Here is a 20181-nt window from a genome sequence, read left to right as displayed (position 1 = left end):
ACAATGCCAGCCCACAGCTGCTCCAGATTTGGCACATCCATTAGATGCGCCAATTCTGGCAATTTGCCAGGCTCTTCCTGATGGCCTTGGTGTGATGGCAATTGGGGTTGATGACAGCTGTGCTTTGTCAAAAATCACAGCTGCCCTCAACCCTTGGGGTTAGTAATGGAGCGGTTTCTATCAGACACCATTATTAACCCAATAATAAAAAAAAAATAAAAACACTATTCCTCGTTCCCCAATTTATTGAAAAAAAAATCCCATGCATGTCCGCCATAATCCAGCGAATCCAAAGTGGCCCAGAAAGGATACCTGAAAAACATAAAAAGACAGAAATAAACAGAATAAACAGTCCCCGTTCACCTATATATTTGTAAAAATGTTCCCACGAAGCTCCGCTGCAGTCCAAATTCCTTGAATCTGTATCCAGCGATTATGAATAGCAGTAAAGTGACCGCTGTTCAGAGGCGCCAGGCCCTGACTACAACTCTCCGAGCCGCCGAGTGTCCCTGCCCTCAGTGACACCCGGCTTCTCTGATGAGCGTTGTCGTCACTGTGAGGGATGAGATTCCCCTTTAGGGCTCATACTCAGTTGCGTGAAATACGGCCGAGTCTTGCATGGTAACACCCGGCTCTGCCGCTGGCACTTGGGAGCTGAGCGTGCAGCTCCATGTATTGCTGTGCGGCCGCACGCTCCACTCTAGAGTTCCGGCGGCAGAGTTGGGTTTTAACCTGCGAGACTCTGCCATATTTCACGCAGTTGAGTATAAGCCCTTAGTAGGAGGTTGATGTTACTTTTAACAATAATTGTAATTGTTTCCACTGACCGTCCTGTCCTCAATGTAACTGTTCCCTACAGTTGGGGAACCTGACGCTCGCACTTGGCTGGAGCAGCACGTTGTCCCTCAGTACTGGACGCCTCGGGCCAGCAGATTCTCCCACAGTGTACATTTACATTCTAATCTAGCTGCTGTCTGGTAAGAAATGTTTTCCTATTTGTCCTTTATCATAAAGATGTTGTGTAAGGATGGGTTTACCGGGCAGTAGTTCAATGACATCTTAGTCACCGACAAAGACAGCAATTGTGTTCCCGACTTAGATGTATGGATGTGAGACGTGGACAATCATGAAATCAGACAGAAGGTGATTGATGCCTTTGATCTGTCATGCTGGAGAAGACTTCCCACGGTCACCAACAAACATGTTTTTCATCATATAAACCCACCATTGTCTCTGTCAGGCATGATCACCAGACAGAAATTGACCAAGTTTAGGTATGTGATGAGGGCAATTCATTAGAAAAGGAGATGTGACCTGGAATGGTAGGAAATGGCAGACCAAGACGCTGTAGAAAGCAGGGAGGCATGCGAGGACTAGATTAGAGTGGCCAGGGGTCCGATGCCCCCGAATGGATAGATTCAGAATTTACCATTATAGCTTTTCATCCCAGCCAAAACAAGGATGGCCTACAAAAAAAGTAGCAAAGAATCTGCTTAATTTTCTTATTCCAGTGTTATATTTCACCTGAGCAGGTCCTGATATAATTGTGTTTTTCTAGGGACCAGCATTTATACACCGCAGACCCCCTGTACACCCCCGATGAGAAAACCATTGTAACCGAATCGCAAGTGATCCGTGAGACCCTGTGGTAGGTGATCTGACCTGAGTACCAGTGTGATGATGGAATATATCCACACCAGTGACAAGTGGTGATGTACAAAGTTACTGTGTTACAGTTGTGGCCAAAAGTATTGACACCCCTGCAATTCTGTCAGATAATACTCAGTTTCTTCCTGAAAATGATTGCAATCACAAATTCTTTGGTATTATTATCTTCATTTAATTTGTCTTCAATGAAAAAACACAAAAGAGAATGAAGCAAAAAGCAAAACATTGATCATTTCACACAAAACTCCAAAAATGGGCCAGACAAAAGTATTGGCACCCTCAGCCTAATACTTGGTTGCACAACCTTTAGCCAAAATAACTGCGACCAACCGCTTCCGGTAACCATCAATGAGTTTCTTACAATGCTCTGCTGGAATTTTAGTCCATTCTTCTTTGGCAAACTGCTCCAGGTCCCTGATATTTGAAGGGTGCCTTCTCCAAACTGCCATTTTTAGATCTCTCCACAGGTGTTCTATGGGATTCAGGTCTGGACTCATTGCTGGCCACCTTAGAAGTCTCCAGTGCTTTCTCTCAAACCATTTTCTAGTGCTTTTTGAAGTGTGTTTTGGGTCATTGTCCTGCTGGAAGACCCGTGACCTCTGACGGAGACCCAGCTTTCTGGGATCTGGGCCCTACATTATGCTGCAAAATTTGTTGGTAGTCTTCAGACTTCATAATGCCATGCACACGGTCAAGCAGTTTAGTGCCAGAGGCAGCAAAGCAACCCAAAACATCAGGGAACCTCCGCCATGTTTGACTGTAGGGACCGTCTTCTTTTCTTTGAATGCCTCTTTTTCTCCTGTAAACTCTATGTTGATGATTTTGCCCCAAAAGCTCTACTATTGTCTCATCTGACCAGAGAACATTCTTCCAAAACGTTCTAGGCTTTTTCAGGTACGTTTTGGCAAACTCCAGCCTGGCTTTTTGTGTCTCGGGGTAAGAAGTGGGGTCTTCCTGGGTCTCCTACCACACAGTCCCCTTTCATTCAGACGCGGACGGATAGTATGGGTTGACACTGTTGTACCCTTGGACTGCAGGGCAGCTTGAACTTGTTTGGATGTTAGTCGAGGTTCTTTTTCCAACATCCGCACAATCTTGCATTGAAATCTCTTGTCAATATTTCTTTTCCGTCCACATCTAGGGAAGTTAGCCACAGTGCCATGGGCTTTAAACTTCCTGATGACACTGCGCACGGTAGACACAGGAACATTCAGGTCTTTGGAGATGGACTTGTAGCCTTGAGATTGCTCATACTTCCTCACAATTTGGTTTCTCAAGTCCTCAGACAGTTCTTTGGTCTTCTTTCTTTTCTTCATGCTCAATGTGGTACACACAAGGACACAGGACAAAGGGTGAGTCAACTTTAATCCATGCCAACTGGTTGCAAGTGTGATTTAGTTATTGCCAACACCTGTTAGGTGCTACATGTAAGTTACAGTTGCTCTTAATTACACAAATTAGAGAAGCATCACATGATTTTTCAAACAGTGCTAATACTTTTGTCCACCCCCTTTTTATGTTTGGTGTGGAATTATATCCAATTTGGCTTTAGGACAATTCTTTTTGTGTTTTTTCATTTAAGACAAATTAAATGAAGATAATAATACCAAAGAATTTGTGTTTGCAATCATTTTCAGGAAGAAACTGAGTATTATCTGACAGAATTGCAGGGGTGTCAATACTTTTGGCCACAACTGTATGTGTAGCCCTGGCCTTCTTATAATGCCAATGTATTATTAATGGGGGTGTCTACTACTGGACAGCCCCTCCTTACAAGCTGCAGATTGGTGCAATGTACAGACTTACAGAAAGTACCTGCTTACCGTCTGGGCTCGTGCCGCTTCCGCGATCTCTGAACTGTCTCTCCTGTGTCACATGGCATCAGTGGCTGCTGATTGGCTTACAGCCTTCTGTGTTCCGTGAGAACAGACTTACAGGAGTGGACAGTCCCTTTAATTTAGAGTAGAAAAGTTTGGTTCCGTATAAAAGTGATAAAAATCGAAAATTAAAATGGAAAGCTACAAAAACCTTGCCACCAAGTTTGTATTACCCCAATCCAAATGCTTAAAAAAAAAAGATAATTTTTGTGTTTCCAGCTCCTATGCAGATGTTTCCATGGTAACAGACTAAACAAATTGTGATCTGATCTTGCATAGAAAGAGTATTGTGGGCATTCTGGTGGTAGGATGGATATCCATATAATACTGCACGAAAGACCACGACTGTCAGCCTCTCTACTAAGCGGCCACCACACTACTCCTAACAGGCCGTGATCCACAGTGGCCATCTTGTAAAGTGCGGTGCCCTTGAACAAGACAAGCTGACAGAGCAATGACTACAGCTAAGGAGTGCCGTAATCTTTGGTGCAGCACTCCCCACCATTTGTCTCCTACTTCCTTCTGCCATGCTAAATTACAGTGAGCAACATAAGTTCAGGATGGAAACGCAGGAGTGGGCTACAACTTGGAGCAATACTCGAAAATGAGTTGCTATGCTATTCTCATTCATTGCCCAGCAAAATGAATGAGAATCCGGAGTCTCGTGCACACATTGCTGATTTGCAGAGTTCGCTCTACAGCTTGTTAGTTCCTTCAGCACTTTGCAGATTTCACCAATACTAATAAGTGGGGAAAATGTGCACCTAAAATACAAGTAAATAAAAACCGCAATAAATATGCACGTGTTTATGTAACGATTTTCCTGCCAAGAGATACAGTAATTTCTGCACCAAATAACTTCATTTCTAACCAAATACTTAACTTGTGCACATACCCTACAGTTTGTTTGAAAGGAAATTGGTCAGCAGGTTTTTGAGACCTAATCTGAGAGCAGCATAATGTAGGCGTAAAGACCCTGATTCCTGCAATGTGTCACTTACTGGGCTGCTAACTGTAGTTTTGCTATAATCACTATTTTATTGACAGATTCTCACTAGAGGACTTGTTACCCTGGTGCTGTGTAGTCCTCTATACTCTGTTCTGTACAGCCCCGCCCCCACCACTGATTGGCAGCTTTCAGTCTATGCACAGTGCCAATCAGTGGTGTGGGCGGGGTTATGCAGAGCTCAGCATTTAGAGAACTGATAGATCTGCAGCAAATAAAACAGTGATTTTCAAATCTACAGCAAGTAGCCCAGTAAGTGACACATCGCTGTCCCTAAAACCCTGCTGCTCTCACATGGGGTACCAGAAACCTTAGATTCCCTCTTCCTCAGAGCCTAATGTACAGAGCTGCACCTAAGGCCGGGGTCACACATGCGGCTGCATGTATTTCTATGCAGCTGAACGCTCCGGTCCGCACCGCCAGCAGCAGTGCCGGGTATTGAGGCGAGTTTCTCGCATTGCACCCACAAGTGTGACCCCGGCCTTTTCATTTTCTTGTGGCAGTCTGAACTCCTTTTCCCTGTGTTTGTGCATGTCTGATGAGAAGTAACCTATAACCTATATATGTTTTTATTTTAGGTTACTTTCAGGCGTGAAGAAGCTTTTCATCTTTCATTTAAATGATGGAAAAGTCACGGTCAGGACTGACATCATTGTGACACATATGACACATGTAGGTCAATCATCTGATTTATTATCCTCTTCAGATTTCTGCATTAACACCTTAGCGACCTCTGCCGTACTAATACTGCGGAGGTCGGATCCCCTGCTTTGATGCGGGCTCCGGCTTCCAGCCATCAGGCCTGAAATAAGCGCATCGCCGACCCCCGTCACGTGATCGGGGGTCAGCGATGTGTCGGCATGACAACCTGAGGTCTCCTTGAGACAACCTCTATGGTTGTTGATGCCGGATTGCTATGAGCGCCACCCTGTGGTCGGCACTCATAGCAATGCAGTAAATCTACTACATAGATCTGATGATCGCTCCTATGTAGCTGAGCCGATGGATTTGTGCCAGCTTCTAGCCTCCCATAGAGGCTATTGAAGCATGGCAAAAATAAGAAAAAAAAAATGTTTAAAAAATGATTTTTTTTTTTTTTTTCTAAATCACCCCCCTTTCGCCCCATTCAAAATAAAACAATTAAAAAACAATCAAACCTACACATATTTGGTGTAACGGGGTCTACCAAGCTGGAGTACCTCTTTCAGTACCACCCCGTGTTTCAGGAGGTCCACTCTGCTTTTGCTGGATTCTGAATGAAGGACGCTGGCTGGAATTCCTTGATTACGTGAGAGCATATAAAAGCTGACTGCTACTCCACGTATTTCCAGTCTAAAAGAACACACTTTATTTACAGCACCCAGAATATATAACACAGATACACAGGGCAGGCCAATAGAAAAAGCAGGCCAGACATACATTACAATAGCCGCAGGGGGCCGGAGCCTGCTGATATTTACTGTAGGAATTACAAAGGTGGGGGAGGACAAAAGGGGAATATCGTGTCCCCTCTGCCCAGGGGCGCAGCCTGTGGACTGATGCATTTCACATGGAACCTATTATACATAATATATACTGCATAACATATTCTTGGTGCTGGGGGTTCTGTAACATTTGGTATCACCACGTTCAGAATCGCCCGATCTATCATTTTTTTAAAAAAAGGATTAACCTGATCGCTAAACGGCGCAGCGGGAAAAAAATTAAAAACTCCAGAATTATGTTTTTTTTGGTCGCCATTACATTGCATTAAAATGTAATAACGGGCGATGAAAAAGCGTATCTGCACTGTAATGGTATCATTAAAAATGTCAGCTCGGCACGCAAAAAATAAGCCCTCACCTGACCCCAGATCACGAAAAATGGAGACGCTACGGGTATCGGAAAATGGCGCAATTTTTTTTTTTTTTTTTTTTAAGCAAAGTTTGGAAAATGTTTTTACCACTTAGTTAAAACATTACCTAGACATGTTTGGTGTCTATGAACTTGTAGTGACCTGGAGAATCATAATATCAGGTCAGTTTTAGCATTTAGCGAACCTAGCAAAAAAGCCAAACAAAAAACAAGTGTGGGATTGCACTTTTTTTGCACTTGGAATGTTTTCAGTGCACAACATGCTAAAACCAATGATGTTGTTCAAAAGTACAACTCGTCCCACAAAAGACAAGCCCTCACGTGGCCATATTGACAGAAAAATAAAAAAGTTATGGCTCTGGGAAGGAGGGGAGCGAAAAACGAAAACACAAAACCGAAAAAGGGCAAGGTCTTGAAGGGGTTAAAAGGTCTCGACTTTTATATTGAGGCCTGCCCTTCGGATTGGTCATCAATATCTGATCAGTGGGGTGTGCGACACACAGCCCCGCGGTCAATCTGTTCTTGGTGCCGGTGCAAAGCACGAACACCATCAACTGTATAGTGGTTGTGGCCAAATACTGCATATCTGCCCCTCTTCGAACTACTGGGGGGTAAAGGTGCAGTACATGATCGCGGCCACCATACAGGTGATGGCGCTGTGCTGAGCCCATGCATTGCACTCCATGGTTTTCTTACTCATTTGCCTCCAGCAAGCCAACATTGATCTTCATCAATCCCTTCCCGACCAGGTTGTTTGCGGTTCTGTTTTCGTCTTCTTTCAAGAGCCATAACTGTTTGTTTTTTAATTTTATATTTCTCCTTCGCCTCATTGGGGGACACAGACCATGGGTGTATGCTGCTGCCACCAGGAGGCTGACACTAAGTAATACAAAGAAAAAGTTCTCTCCTCCCCTGCAGTATACACCCTCCTGCTGGCTCCCAGCTAACCAGTTCTTGCTTAGTGTCCGTAGGAGGCACACGGACGGGTCTGCTATTCAGACCCAAAGAACTCTTTTTTACCGTTTTTTACTTTTTACTACGGTCGAATGGGGCGACGGATTCTTTCATGTTCCGATCTCCTCGAACCATCAACAGGCGAGCATGGGAGTTTTACCTCTCCGTATCCTCTCCTGCGACGTGGGAAGCCACTGCCTGAGCTGATTTTAGGGGCGACGGGCCCCTTCAAGGGCACCGATCTCCTCCCTCCCTTATCAGACGAGCACTGGAGTTTCACCTTCAGTATCCTCTTCTGCAGCCAGGTCTATTGCCGGACATTCAGCCCTGTCCACCAGGTTTTACCCTCGGCTGTACAGAGGCACCTTCCAGCGTGGCGTCCGAGCAGCCTCCACTGCATCACCACTGAAAAAGCGGATGATGGAAGGAGGCAGACGGTTCCTCTCCACCCCTCTTCTGCAGGGATGGTGGATGGAGGCTCCCCAACCCTGCACCGTCCTATCTACCCGGGCACAGCTCCTACCTGCAGCATCTGCCACCCCCTCCATATTGGGGTAAGTGCTCCGTGAGATTTGGGTTTTCCGGCGGTCAGAGGAGGGCTCCATAGCGACTGGGTCCCCACAGAGCTTCGCGGCACTTTTCTCCTCAGTCTGCGGGTGTGCGCCGGCCGAAGCCATAAATTTAGTCCCCGGCTTCGGCCCTGTTTAGGCCGCATCCCGGGAAGCCCCGCCCACCGCTTGCTCCCTTCTAGCGGCTCCGCCCCCCTATTCAGGCGCTTCTCGTTCCAGACGAGATCTCGGCGGCCATCTTCTTCCTCCTCCATTGCGGTCACTATTTCTTCTGGAGGGGGCTGCGGCCGGCGGTTTTTCAGCGCTGAAGTCAGCGCTATTCCAGACGGGGGACTCAGAACCTGAGTAAGGTGAATCGCCCCAATATCTCCCCATTCCCCCCCCCCCCCCCCCCGGCACGCATCCCGGCAGCATTAAGGGACTAGCTTTCCCTGTTTTTTATATACTTAAGGCTGCAATCTCTGGTGCTCCTGCAACTACAGAGTGTATAGTACAGTGGTAAGGTGTGCAGGCCTGCAAACAGAGAGCTGTGAGTTCCCAGCAATGAAGCTCTCATGACTCATTCCCTGGTGACTCGTTCCCTGGTGACTCGTTCCCTGGTGACTCATTCCCTGGTATTTAATACTCTGCCCGGTAGTCGCTGGGCCCATAGGTGCTTCCCCAGCTTTCCATGCCTTTTTATTAACCCCAGGACCAGCATTCCCTGGTCTTAAGGGTCCCCTAGTTTTAAAAGGGTCACATCCCCAGCATTCTCTGCTCTGCCAGAAGCCGGTCTCCTTTCCTTAGTACTTAATCAGGCCAGTATGCCCTGGTCTTAAAGGCACATGGCAAGTATGCCCTCGTCTTAAAGGCACATGACCAGCATCCCTGGTCTTAAAGGAGCATGACCAGCATTCTTATTCTTAAAGGCACATTACCAGCTTTGCTGGTCTTTATGGCACTTGTTCCAACATTCCTTTCATGACCAGTATTCCTGGTCTTAAAGGCACGTGACCAGCATGCCCTGGTCTTATAGACTCGTGACCAGTATCCCCTGGTCTTAAAGACACGTGTCCAGTATACCCTGGTCTTAAAGGCACATGACCAGTATGCCCTTGTCTTAAAGGCACGTGACCAGTATTTCCTGGTCTTAAAGGCACATGACCAGTATGCCCTGGTCTTAACCCCTTTACCCCCAAGGGTGGTTTGCACGTTAATGACCGGGCCAATTTTTACAATTTTGACCACTGTCCCTTTATGAGGTTATAACTCTGGAACGCTTCAATGGATCCTGGTGATTCTGACATTGTTTTCTCGTGACATATTGTACTTCATGACAATGGTAAAAATTCTTTGATAGTACCTGCGTTTATTTGTGAAAAAAACGGAAATTTGGCGAAAATTATGAAAATTTCGCAATTTTCCAACTTTGAATTTTTATGCAATTAAATCACAGAGATATGTCACACAAAATACTTAATAAGTAACATTTCCCACATGTCTACTTTACATCAGCACAATTTTGGAACCAAAATTTTTTTTTGTTAGGGAGTTATAAGGGTTAAAAGTTGACCATCAATTTCTCATTTCTACAACACCATTTTATTTTAGGGACCACATCTCATTTGAAGTCATTTTGAGGGGTCTATATGATAGAAAATACCCAAGTGTGACACCATTCTAAAAACTACACCCCTCAAGGTGCTCAAAACCATATTCAAGAAGTTTATTAACCCTTCTGGTGCTTCACAGGAATTTTTTGAATGTTTAAATAAAAATGAACATTTAACTTTTTTTCACAAAAAATTTAATTCAGCTCCAATTTGTTTTATTTTACCAAGGGTAACAGGAGAAAATGGACCCCAAACATTGTTGTACAATTTGTCCTGAGTATGCCAATACCCCACATGTGGGGGTAAACCACTGTTTGGGCGCATGGCAGAGCTCGGAAGCGAAGGAGTGCCATTTGACTTTTCAATGCAAAATTGACTGGAATTGAGATGGGACGCCATGTTTCGTTTGGAGAGCCCCTGATGTGGCTAAACATTGAAACCCCCCACAAGTGACACCATTTTGGAAAGTAGACCCCCTAAGGAACTTATCTAGAGGTGTGGTGAGCACTTTGACCCAACAAGTGCTTCACAGAAGTTTATAATGTAGAACCGTAAAAATAAAAAATCATATTTTTTTCACAAAAATTATCTTTTTGCCCCCAATTTTTTATTTTCCCAAGGGTAAGAGAAGAAATTGGACCCCAAAAGTTGTTGTACAATTTGTCCTGAGTACGCTGATAGCCCATATGTGGGGGTAAACCACTGTTTGGGTGGATGGGAGAGCTCGGAAGGGAAGGAGCGCCGTTTGACTTTTCAATGCAAAATTGACAGGAATTGAGATGGGACGTCATGTTGCGTTTGAAGAGCCACTGATGTGCCTAAACATTGAAACCCCCCACAAGTGACACCATTTTGGAAAGTAGACCCCCTAAGGAACTTATCTAGAGGTGTGGTGAGCACTTTGACCCACCAAGTGCTTCACAGAAGTTTATAATGCAGAGCCGTAAAAATAAAACAAAATTTTTTTCCCACAAAAATTATTTTTTTAGCCCCCAGTTTTGTATTTTCCTGAGGGTAACAGGAGAAATTGGACCCCAAAATTTGTTGCCCAATTTGTCCTGAGTGCGATGATACACCATATGTGGGGGGAACCACTGTTTGGGCACATGGGAGGGCTCAGAAGGGAAGGAGTGCCATTTGAATGCAGACTTAGATGGAATGGTCTGCAGGTGTCACATTGCGTTTGCAGAGCCCCTAATGTACCTAAACAGTAGAAACCCCCCACAAGTGACACCATTTTGGAAAGTAGACCCCCTTAGGAAGTTATCTAGATGTGTGCTGAGCGCTTTGACCCACCAAGGGCTTCACAGAAGTTTATAATGGAGAGCCGTAAAAATAAAACAAAAATTTTTTCCCACAAAAATTATTTTTTAGCCCCCAGTTTTGTATTTTCCCCAGGGTAACAGGAGAAATTGGACCACAAAAGTTGTTGTCCAATTTGTCCTGAGTACGCTGATACCCCATATGTGGGGGGGAACCACTGTTTGGGCGCATGGGAGAGCTCGGAAGGGAAGGAGCGCCATTTGGAATGCAGACTTAGATGGAATGGTCTGCAGGCGTCACATTGCATTTGCAGAGCCCCTAATGTACCTAAACAGTAGAAACCTCCCACAAGTGACACCATTTTGGAAACTAGACCCCCTAAGGAACTCATCTAGATGTGTTGTGATAGCTTTGAACCCCCAAGTGTTTCACTACAGTTTGTAACGCAGAGCCGTGAAAATTTAAAAAAAAAATCTTTCCCCCCAAAATTATTTTTTAGCCCCCAGTTTTGTATTTTCCCGAGGGTAAGAGGAGAAATTCGACCCCAAAAGTTGTTGTCCAATTTGTCCTGAGTACGCTGATACCCCGTATGTTGGGGGAAACCACCGTTTGAGCGCATGGCAGAGCTCGGAAGGGAAGGAGCGCCATTTGGAATGCAGACTTAGATGGAATGGTCTGCAGACGTCACATTGCGTTTGCAGAACCCCTAATGTACCTAAACAGTAGAAACCCCCCACAAGTGACCCCATATTGGAAACTAGACCCCCCAGGGAACTAATCTAGATGTGTTGTGAGAACTTTGAGCCCCCAAGTGTTTCAGTACAGTTTATAATGCAGAGCGGTGAAAATAAAAAAAATCCTTTTTTTTCCCACAAAAATTATTTTTAGCCCCCAGTTTTGTATTTTCCCATGGGTAACAGGAGAAATTGGACCCCTAAAGTTGTTGTCCAATTTGTCCTGAGTACGCTGATACCCCATATGTTGGGGTAAACCCCTGTTTGGGCACACGTGAGAGCTCGGAAGGGAAGAAGCACTGTTTTACTTCTTCAACGCAGAATTGGCTGGAATTGAGATCGGACGCCATGTCGCGTTTGGAGAGCCCCTGATGTGCCTAAACAGTGGAAACCCCCCCAATTATAACTGAAACCCTAATCCAAACACATCCCTAACCCTAATCCCAACAGTAACCCTAACCACACCTCTAACCCTGACACACCTAACCCTAATCCCAACCCTATTCCCAACCGTAAATGTAATCTAAACCCTAACTGTAACTTTAGCCCCAACCCAAACTGTAGCCCTAGCCCTAACCCTAGCCCTAACCCTAATCCTAACCCTAGCCCTAGCCCTAACCCTAGCCCTAACCCTAGCCCTAACCCTAGCCCTAACCCTAGCCCTAGCCCTAACCCTAGCCCTAACCCTAGCCCTAACCCTAGCCCTAACCCTAGCCCTAACCCTAGCCCTAACTCTAACCCTAGCCCTAATGGGAAAATGGAAATAAATACATTTTTTTAATTTTTCCCTAACTAAGGGGGTGATGAAGGGGGGTTTGATTTACTTTTATAGCGGGTTTTTTAGCGGATTTTTATGATTGGCAGCCGTCACACACTGAAAGACGCTTTTTATTGCAAAAAATATTTTTTGCGTTACCACATTTTGAGAGCTATAATTTTTCTATATTTTGGTCCACAGAGTCATGTGAGGTCTTGTTTTTTGCGGGACGAGTTGATGTTTTTATTGGTAACATTTTCGGGCACGTGACATTTTTTGATCGCTTTTTATTCCGATTTTTGTGAGGCAGAATGACCAAAAACCAGCTATTCATGAATTTCTTTTGGGGGAGGCGTTTATACCGTTCCGCGTTTGGTAAAATTGATGAAGCAGTTTTATTCTTCGGGTCAATACGATTACAGCGACACCTCATTTATATCATTTTTTTATGTTTTGGCGCTTTTATACGATAAAAACTATTTTATAGAAAAAATAATTATTTTTGCATCGCTTTATTCTCAGGACTATAACTTTTTTATTTTTTTGCTGATGATGCTGTATGGCGGCTCGTTTTTTGCAGGACAAGATGACGTTTTCAGCGGTACCATGGTTAGTTATATCTGTCTTTTTGATCGCGTGTTATTCCACTTTTTGTTCGGCGGTATGATAATAAAGCGTTGTTTTTTGCCTCGTTTTTTTTTTTTTTTTTCTTACAGTGTTTACTGAAGGGGTTAACTAGTGGGCCAGTTTTATAGGTCGGGCCGTTACGGACGCGGCGATACTAAATATGTGTACTTTTATTGTTTTTTTTTTTTTTTATTTAGATAAAGAAATGTATTTATGGGAATAATATTTTTTTTTTTTTTTTTCATTATTTTGGAATATTTTTTTTTTTTTTTTTTACACATTTGAAATTTTTTTTTTTTACTTTTTTACTTTGTCCCAGGGGGGGACATCACAGATCAGTGATCTGACAGTTTGCACAGCACTCTGTCAGATCACTGATCTGACATGCAGCGCTGCAGCCTTCACAGTGCCTGCTCTGAGCAGGCTCTGTGAAGCCACCTCCCTCCCTGCAGGACCCGGATCCGCGGCCATCTTGGATCCGGGGCTGGAGGGAGCAGGGAGGGAGGTGAGACCCTCGCAGCAACGCGATCACATCGCGTTGCTGCGGGGGGCTCAGGGGAGCCCCCTCCCTGCGCGGTGCTTCCCTGTACCGCCGGCACATCGCGATCATCTTTGATCGCGGTGTGCCGGGGGTTAATGTGCCGGGGGCGGTCCGTGACCGCTCCTGGCACATAGTGCCGGATGTCAGCTGCGATAAACAGCTGACACCCGGCCGCGATCGGCGGCGCTCCCCCCGTGAGCGCTGCCGATCGCATATGACGTACTATTGCGTCCTTGGGAAGTAAAGCCCACCCCACATGGACGCAATAGTACGTCTAATGGCAGAAAGGGGTTAAAGGCACGTGACCAGTATCCCCTGGTCTTAAACGCTATAACCAGTAGGCCCTGGTCTTAAAGGCACATGACTAGTACGTCCTGGTTTTTCAAGGCCATGACCAGTATGCCCTGGTCTTAAAGGCACGTGACCATTATGCCCTGGACTTAAAGGCTCAGGACCAGTACGCCCTGGTCTTAAACGCAAATGACCAGCATACCCTGGTTTTAAGGGCACATGACCATTATCTCCTGGATTTCAGCATGCACTGCTTTTAAAGGCACATGAACAGTATGTCATCTTACAAAAGGCACAAGTCCAGTATTCCCTGGTCTTAAAGGCTCATGGCCTAGCCTTAAAGGCGCATGACCAGTATTTACTGGTCTTAAGGGCACATCATCTATCCTAAGCTGGTCACCCTAACTGAGCTTTGGAGCACTCACATGCTCCCTCTCCAACAATGGGAGCCGTCGGCTAGCAGGGGCCGCAAGTATTCTAGAAAAACGTACAGGTTCTAGAAAATCTCCATCAACATTTGACGGTGATGCACTGGAAGACCTCTAAGTAGGAATACCATACCTGGTCGGAATTTTATGGGCGACGGGTCCCTTAAAGGGCTCCGATTTCCCCCCACACCTTCATCAGACGAGCACACGGAGTGTCGCCTCCATGTATCTTCTTCTTCATCCAGGTCTATCGCCACAACCTGCCCTGTCCACTCGGAAACCTCAATTCTGGGGATGTGGCGTCCACATTTGTGGCGTCCCAACAAGGAGGTTTTCCCCCCTTTGTATCAGATGCAAGAAAGTGGACGATTCCTCTCCACTTCCCTGTTAAGAAGATGGTGGATCGAGGTTTTTCCTTATTTTCTTCTCTGCACGATGATGGCAGAGACCTGCTGGTTACAGTCCCGCATTCTGTCACTTGGCAGACTCGCCGGGCAGAATTTCTTGCGGTATTCCTACCAGTATCCTGGCAGGTGTATCATCAATTAAGATTCCACAGACGGTCGGATAGCAAATCTAGTTCGTTCCGTCTTGTGGTTTCGGGTTCAGCGCTCTACCCTTCCTTAGCCGCCACATGGGTTGCTTGACCAAAGGGAGAGAATGAAAGTCTCCGGGTCCCAGACCTTATCTACTTCGTTCCACAGTATAGCTGGCCAATCAAATCTTCTGAGCGGGAGACTAGCAAGGGATCGTATCTCTTCTTCAGGCTCAACCAGCAGTGGAAGCATTGGCCAGGACAGTCTAGATCTAAGGGATCTTGGTTCCAAAATGGAGGGAATGAAAAGTATCTCCATTCCTGGACCCCAAACTTCTAACAACCTTTGACAGGGCCCTTTCTTTTTTCGGATGGAGTTCCTCCGCTCAGCCACTTCTTCAACAGAGAAACGTGGTTGTTTTCTGGCATCCATCGTCATTCGGGATTCTTACCCTCACATACCTATTTCTCCTCTCTACTATAATCTCTTCGCCTTTCCATTCGCGAACAGTATTTTCACGACCTGGCCCTTCTGCCTGGCTACCACACCAGAGTGGTCACAAGGGTCATGACGGTTGTCATGTTCTTCTTGCACCTTAGAAGCATGGTCGTCCTGCCCTATTTGGTCGACTTTTAGCCGCTCTCCTAGGACTACGCTGAGTCGTCCATATCACTTGCAATTACCTCTCTATTGGGCTAGCAGCTAAACTTAGACAAGTTTTTTTCCTCATTCTCAGCCCAGCAGATCCTCTTTGAGGATGATCCTGCCCAAGAAGGATGGTTATTCTCTCTCGGGTCTAGGTCGTGGCCCTTCTACAGGGAGCTTGCGCACTCGATCTCTCATTTCCTCGGTTCTTTCAATTCGCTAGGAGGGTTCTGAGGGAAAGGACGTCTACGGAAGCAGTTTCCTTCGCTGCGCTCGTTTTCTGCAAGTCAATCAGGCTCTCAAAGGGTAGTCTCTGAGCTCCTTTCTCTTCCAGAGCCTTCTCCTGGCCCAAGGGCTATTGGGAGATACCATTGCCAGTTTTCTTCTCCCGATCATCTCTCTGTAGATCCGAACGGTACGGCTATTCCTTCAGCAGGCCCTCTGCCTTCTGGCGGGTCTTCAGTTGGATAATGCCTCGGCTGTGCCCCAAGTTAGCCATCTAGCAAGTACCCTCAGTCAAGCGCCATGGCTAAGGTACCTCGCACTCTCCGATGGGCCGAGTTCTATCTTCGGTGATCTCAACAGTACATTCCCTGGAGTAGAACACTGGGCGGCAGACATATTCAGCCGTCCGGGTTTTTCCTCAAGTGAGTGGGAACTTCACTCGGAAATCTTCCATCGGACCTGCCTTCACTGGAGTACTCCAGAGGTAGTTCGGATGGCGTCCAAACTGAACGCCAATGTACTCCAGTTCATGGTTGGATCCAGATGGATCTGGATAAGTTGGAAACTTGGGCTGAAAGGTGGCAGATGAGGTTTAACAATGATAAATGTAAGGTTATACACATGGGAAGAGGGAATCAATATCACCATTACACACTGAACGGGAAACCACTGGGTAAATCTGACAGGGAGAAGGACTTGGGGATCCTAGTTAATGATAAACTTACCTGGAGCAGCCAGTGCCAGGCAGCAGCTGCCAAGGCAAACAGGATCATGGGGTGCATTAAAAGAGGTCTGGATACACATGATGAGAGCATTATACTGCCTCTGTACAAATCCCTAGTTAGACCGCACATGGAGTACTGTGTCCAGTTTTGGGCACCGGTGCTCAGGAAGGATATAATGGAACTAGAGAGAGTACAAAGGAGGGCAACAAAATTAATAAAGGGGATGGGAGAACTACAATACCCAGATAGATTAGCGAAATTAGGATTATTTAGTCTAGAAAAAAGACGACTGAGGGGCGATCTAATAACCATGTATAAGTATATAAGGGGACAATACAAATATCTCGCTGAGGATCTGTTTATACCAAGGAAGGTGACGGGCACAAGGGGGCATTCTTTGCGTCTGGAGGAGAGAAGGTTTTTCCACCAACATAGAAGAGGATTCTTTACTGTTAGGGCAGTGAGAATCTGGAATTGCTTGCCTGAGGAGGTGGTGATGGCGAACTCAGTCGAGGGGTTCAAGAGAGGCCTGGATGTCTTCCTGGAGCAGAACAATATTGTATCATACAATTATTAGGTTCTGTAGAAGGACGTAGATCTGGGTATTTATTATGATGGAATATAGGCTGAACTGGATGGACAAATGTCTTTTTTCGGCCTTACTAACTATGTTACTATGTTACTATGGTTTGGCCTCGCGATCCAAGACCATTGCAGTGCATGATCTATTCTTCCATGGTACCAATTTCCATAACCCCTCTTCCACTATGTCTGAAACCTTTTCGGAAGCGGGTAGGGCCCCAGTGATCCCGGGAGACCCGCACTGACCATGTCAGGTTTTTTTCTCGCTTGCGGTACTAATATTTTTCCGGCTTATTGTCTCAAGCTGGAAATATGGTCTTTCTTGCAGGCCTCAACCTGTAGTTCTTCCCTACCGCGTACCGTTAAATCCGTGGGACCTTAATGGTACTGGGCATCTTACAGTGGACTCCTTTTCTGATCCGGATAGACTTTTCTATCAGGGAGGGTCTCTCCCCTTCTTTCTCTGCGCTCTTGTCCTCCTGATGAGTCTTCAGATCTCGACGCTCTGTTCTTTATCTTTTTTCCTTATTACCTTCAAGGCAAGGTTGCCCTCTAGCCATCCCCTTCCCTCGTTGCCAAGGGGTATTATATCTCCACTGTTGCAGGGGCATCGTCCTCTCATCTCCTTCGGCTCTAGTCCACAAAGCGGAATGGGTTCTCCATAATCTGGAAGTAGCGAGTGCTCCGAGTGGGTACGTATCGAGGACGACGTCCTTCCAAAGGTTGGACATTTTACTCGGGTTTTTCGATGGTAAGTAGGCTTCCTGACGGTCGCAGGAAGGGTTTAGCCGTTTTTCTTCGGCCACGTTAGCCTGGTGGATTCTTTTCTCCATCCAGGAGTCCTTTCGCGCTAGATGCCAGCCTATCTCCCTGTCTGAGGGCTCTAGGCGCCAGACGTCGGCAAGCACGACCGCAGGCTTGCGAATTCCTCCAGGCCGCATGCATTCTTGAAGCACTATAATTCACTCACTTCCACAGATGTGAGTCTGGGCAGGTGGACTTTGCAGGCCGCGGTGGCGCACTTGTAAGTAGCGGCTACACGGCCTGAAGTGATGTTGTCCCCACCCAGGGACTGCTTTGGGACGTCCCATGGTCTGTGTCCCCCAATGAGGCGAAGGAGAAATAGGGATTTTTGTGTACTCACCGTAAAATCCTTTTCTCCGAGCCATTCATTGGGGGACACAGCTCCCACCCTGTTATTAGCTTATGGTTTGTTTTTATCTTTTGATATGTTATACTCTTATATATAATGTGACATGCTTTACGCTTATATGTCGTTATTGATCTCCTACTGCTTTTGCACCGAACTGGTTAGCTGGGAGCCAGCAGGAGGGTGTATACTGCAGGGGAGGAGCTAACTTTTTCTTTGTATTACTTAGTGTCAGCCTCCTGGTGGCAGCAGCATACACCCATGGTCTGTGTCCCCCAATGAATGGCTCGGAGAAAAGGATTTTACGGTGAGTACACAAAAATCCCTATATTTTTTTTTTGTCCACACAACAGCACAGATTGACACGACATATATTTGTGAACTGCACCATTTTCTTACCGCTCCGTGTACTGGAACGTGGGAGTAAATTTCTGAGTGTGGTAAAATTGCAAACCCCCCCCCCCCCCCCACACACACACACATTTCTGTAACTGTGGGGGGAGTTGTTTCATTTTTTGGTCTTTGAGTCTCCTGCTCAGTACGATTATGGCGATTCCAAACTTGTATGGCTGCTTTATTATAGAAACCGTAGACATTCTTAACCCCCTTCACTCCATGGCCATTTTCATTTTTTTTTTTTTCCTGTTTTTGTTTTTCCCTCTTCTTCTTTCAAGAGCCATTACTTTTTGAAATATTTTCGTCAATATAGCCGTGTGAGTACGAGCTGTACCTTTTTTAAATGGCACCAATGACTTTACCGTATAATCTACTGGGAAATGGGGGAAAAAAAATTCAGGTGGGGTGAAATTGCAAAACAAAAAGGGCTATTCCACAATTGTTGTGTTGTGTGTGTGTGTGTGTTTTTTTTATTTTTTATTTTTTTATTTATTAAACTCACCATATTCATTGTATGGTAAAACTGAGCTGCCATTATGATTACCCAGGATAGTATGAGCATGCAGATTCCAAACGCGTATGCTCACAGGAGTATCGTAACGATCTGCTGTCATAAGAACCCATCAGTGCCCCGAGATCATGTGACGGGGAAGACTATGAGCTGGCGGAATAACTCTTTTCCGGCAGGTGCATGTGATATCTCGCTGTCAGAGACTGACAGCAGGATTTAACCGGTCCACATCTGCCGACGGAGCTCCCATCCACCCACAGCTATTAAAGGCACATGACTGTCGATTTAAATCGGCCGTCATGTGCGGAGAAAGTCTGGGGCATGACATATGATGTAAATATGAAGGGGTTAAAAATAACACTCTTTTTTGTATGTGTTGCCCTTTTCTGAGACCTGTAATTCTTTTACATTTTTCTGTCAATGGATCTGTATGAGGACTAGTCTTTTTTTTTTTTTTGTAACGTAAGCTGATGTTTTATTAATACCATTTTGAGTTAGATACTTATTGCATTTTCTTTTTTTTGTGTCAGACAAAAAAGATACATACATGCATACATGCACATACATACATATATACATACACTTTTTTTTTTTTTTTTTTTAAGTTCCACTAAGTGAATTAAACCTGTGATCCTCTGACTACGTATGCTATATATTGCTGGATTTAATAAAAATGGTGGCCTTCTATGGACGTCAGCCACAGGCTGGATTTCATAGGAGCACTCTCATAGTAAGCATGACATGGGGGACTGCAGCGGACACCCAGCTGCCATAGCAAATCATCGGTAACACGCGATCGCGTCACGGCAAGGCTGTTGGGTGCCTGGAACAGCGCGTGTTAATTTCCACCATCACAGATTGACCAGCATTTAAGTGGTTAACAGTAACAGACTGCGCTCACCTCTGCTGCGACTGAGGCCAGTGATTTGCTGCAGCGGTCTCAGGCATTGTAGTTGTGATGTCACTGGAGCAATGGTGAAGAGGGGTCATTGGACCTGGGGAGGGTGAGTAGTGACTTAGTTAATTATCAGCTTCAATGAGGTTGAAATACTTGAGTTTTCTTTTCAGGCAAGAGCAGAAAGTTTCTGTAAATTATGGCAGTCCGTTCCTCTGGAGGCTAGTGTACCAGTTTACATAATTGAGATTCACATTGTAAAATTGTATGATACTGTGATTTATTGCTGTGATTAAGCTTGCAAAAAAATTGAAGATGTTGCCATTGCCCAATGAGTGTTTTTGATTTTTTTTTT

At 45.5% G+C, this 20181-nt stretch overlaps 1 protein-coding gene across 1 annotated transcript in view; it reads left to right on the top strand.

Annotated features, from left to right (window-relative positions):
• The window catches only part of TUBGCP5 (tubulin gamma complex component 5), a 117971-nt gene that overhangs the window by 36552 nt on the left and 61238 nt on the right, over positions 1–20181 (top strand). Inside the window, exons 7-9 of the mRNA XM_069757846.1 lie at positions 860–977; positions 1559–1648; positions 5130–5223. Of these exons, the coding sequence (XP_069613947.1) occupies positions 860–977; positions 1559–1648; positions 5130–5223 (302 nt within the window). The remainder of the gene's footprint in view (positions 1–859; positions 978–1558; positions 1649–5129; positions 5224–20181) is intronic.

Source organism: Ranitomeya imitator, chromosome 3 (genome assembly GCF_032444005.1).
Source record: "Ranitomeya imitator isolate aRanImi1 chromosome 3, aRanImi1.pri, whole genome shotgun sequence".
In the NCBI taxonomy this organism is placed as follows: Eukaryota; Metazoa; Chordata; class Amphibia; order Anura; family Dendrobatidae; genus Ranitomeya; species Ranitomeya imitator.
The sequence above is the reverse complement of the archived record's forward strand: the minus strand, read 5'-3'. Positions and strand labels throughout refer to the sequence as shown.